Source organism: Acanthisitta chloris, unplaced genomic scaffold, assembly GCF_000695815.1.
Source record: "Acanthisitta chloris isolate BGI_N310 unplaced genomic scaffold, ASM69581v1 scaffold3071, whole genome shotgun sequence".
NCBI lineage: Eukaryota > Metazoa > Chordata > Aves > Passeriformes > Acanthisittidae > Acanthisitta > Acanthisitta chloris.
Window position 1 is genome coordinate 63,865 of NW_008655335.1, and position 2,976 is coordinate 66,840.

Genomic DNA, 2,976 nt, shown 5'->3' on the forward strand with positions numbered 1-2,976 from the left:
CAGCTTTTATATCGCGTGGGAACCTTGCTGTACAGGAATTGTCAGCAGCTCTGCCTGACAGACAGCTCTGAGACAGCTGAGGCTCATGCCTCTCATCTTTCCCTTGTATTAATTTAGAAATTCAGTTACCAGTACATTTTTCATTTCTTACAGGCACTAATAAACCCCTAAAACATATAACTCTGCAACGTGCTGCAGTGGTTGAGTGTGTAATCACACCCAAACAGAGCTATTACAACATAAAAGTCTGAATCACCCAAAACTTCAGACTTCATAAAAAGTCTGAACTCCACCAAGTGTGGAAATCCAAACGTGAGGCCAAGAATCTGCAATATGGAGCTCTATTGATAATAATGGGGCTGTCAAGGGCTAAAAAAGGTTTTTTCAAAAGGTTGAATGTGCATCAGCACAGGCTGTTAATTCCCCTGGTCTTTCACTCTGCTTTCCCTAGGTTCAAAGCAGGAGCTGAACTTTTAATTGGGGCTTTTAGACAGAGAAAGCTGTAGTTAAGGTTACACTGAAACGCCCTGTTAAGCATGTGAAAACAAGTTAATACACTAGAATATGGTCTGGTGGAGCTCAGACTTTTCCTGCTTTCCTACTGTCCAAGGGCATCTGTTTCCTCTGGTAGGGTGAGGAAAATCTCTTCAGCCATTTTGCTTATGGGAAAATACTTTCAACATTTACAAGCTTTGAGAGTTTCTTTTGCATGCTAATTCCTCTGAAGCAGCTATTCAAATCTCTACCAACTTTGCCCACTTGACAGGTTGGCCAGAGATGCTTTGCTGTCAGTTAGACTTTAGCAACAGGCTTGGGATAATTTCACACCTGATGTGCCCACAGAGTTTGCCTTTTGAAGTATTAAACACGTATGTGGTCATTTGGCTTGAAGGGATTTGACAAATAACTGCTGACAGTGAATATATTACACCTTGACAGCTGTGGTTGGTCTGCCCCAAAATGGGTCAGCATCTGTGTGCAGGTAAGAGTCAGGCTCCAACCAGGCAATGCTTTAGTGCCCAAGTGCAATAGCCCTTCAATATTCCCCATAGTCACTAAAATGTCAGTGCTGTTGCCAGATAATGCTGACAAGTCTTGAAAACATCAAGAGCAAAGCCATTGGGAGGTTCATGCTTTGGTAGAAATCAAAATGAAAGCAAGAATTTGGGGCTCAAGGCTCAGAGGAGGCTGCCTGTACTATCTGTAGGAGCTAAACAGATTATCAAACCAATTAAGTTGTGCTGCAATCCCTCCAAACATTCTGAGATCCAAAGGCATACAACATTCTTCAATGCAAGGACATAAGTAATATTTCCTTATGGCTGCAAGTCTCTAAAACACAGCACACGATTACACTATGCCAGAGAAAGAATTTCAATCTACACCACTTCTTTAGGAGAACAAAAATGCCAAGTCTACTTTATTTCATCTCAAATCATCACGAAAATGACTTATCCAGATGAGGTCCAGGCAATCAGACTGTTTTGAGTCCACACTAATCACCCATGAGCAGAGCCACCAGTGACCCCACGTAACACAACGAGCACTCAACGACACATACCTCTCCCCAGTCTTGCTGCAACCAACTCTCAAGCACTTGGCAGGTGAGTTAAAAACCTGCATTACTGCACTTGCTGGACAGTGAGGCTATGAATTAGGAATTCCTGGAAGAAGTGCTCCTTACCTGAGTGGATGAGCATGTGTTGCTTTAGGTTCTGAATGCGGGTGAAGCGAACCCCACAGGTGGGGCACTGAAAGGGCCTGTCGGGACCGTTGGGGCTGGGCCTCTCTGTGCTGCTGGTGGAAGGAGCAATGTAGAGTTGGTAGGGATACTGCACATTCTCCAACCTGCAAAGGAAAAAAGGCATTGATTTACAAGCAAGCTGGAGAAATAAAGGAAGAAGCTTTGTGGATATCTGAACCTTGAGTACATTTGTATGAGAAGCAAGATTTGCACGTCACGTTGCTGCTGGAATCTCTCTGTAGAGCAGTGTCTGATCTGCACCTGAAGCCTTATAGACACTGACTCTGCACAACCAGGGAATAACCTCTCAGTTGTGTTTCTTTGGGCACCAGCTGCAGCTGAACTCTCTTTTCCAGGCATGGGCACTTTCTCAGGCATATCGATGACTTGCAAGCAGTAAACAGTCCCTGAGGAAGGAGTCAAAGAGCTGAGCAAATTGAAAGCAAAGGAGTATTTTGCAGCTTTGGTGATATTTACAGATGAAATTAAAGCCAATTCATTTTTCATTTCCATCCAAGTTCCTTGAACAAATATTAGTATCTACAATTACATATTTCTAGGTTTAAAACATTAATCTTCAAAGTTTAAAACATTAATCTAATGAATCAACAGTTGCTCTTTGTGTGACTCAAACAGCTCCATGAGAGCAGCTCAGGCTCTGTGTTTAAAAAGCAGCACACAGACTGTAATAAGGAACAATTTACCTTTCAAAGTAATTTATTTAAAACTGACTAATTGCTCCTCCATAGCCTCTAGCTGCAAACTGTTTAGGGGAACTACAGTGCTCTAATCCAAGTCCTCTGGCAAGGAACTTGCTTTGCTGAAGGGCACACTGGAATAAAAACAAACCTCCTGCTGCACATATAGGAACAACAGGAGTTTGGACTTACCTGGGGTTTCCCTTCCCTGAGTACTAGGGTCTATATTTTTGTCATATTTTTGACATTTCAGCTTGCTCACAGCCTGATGAAGATCAGACAACACTGGCAGCAGGAACTGCTCTGACCCTGAATATTCATTCCACGAGAATTTTAGCTTTACTGAACTGTAATGTCTGAAATGTCCTAAGAGTACAAAGATGTCTCATCTCACACGGTCAGAATGTTTCCCTAGCCGAGGATACCCTGCTGCTGCTCTGCTTCCACTCTGAGCCCAGAGGACTGGTTCCAAGGTTAGGCTGGATTTGTAGAGTTCTAACATTCACAGCACTTTGCACAAACACATTTCCCTAC

At 43.0% G+C, this 2,976-nt stretch overlaps 1 protein-coding gene across 1 annotated transcript in view; it reads right to left on the reverse strand.

Moving 5' to 3' along the window:
* Window positions 1–1,848, reverse strand: part of LOC103810916 (zinc finger and BTB domain-containing protein 44-like) — a gene marked incomplete at its 5' end in the record, with an annotated part of 6,502 nt that extends 4,654 nt beyond the window's left edge. The window contains one exon of the mRNA XM_009083848.1: window positions 1,685–1,848. Within this exon, the coding sequence (XP_009082096.1) occupies window positions 1,685–1,848 (164 nt within the window). The remainder of the gene's footprint in view (window positions 1–1,684) is intronic.
* Between the last annotated feature and the right edge of the window lie 1,128 nt (window positions 1,849–2,976).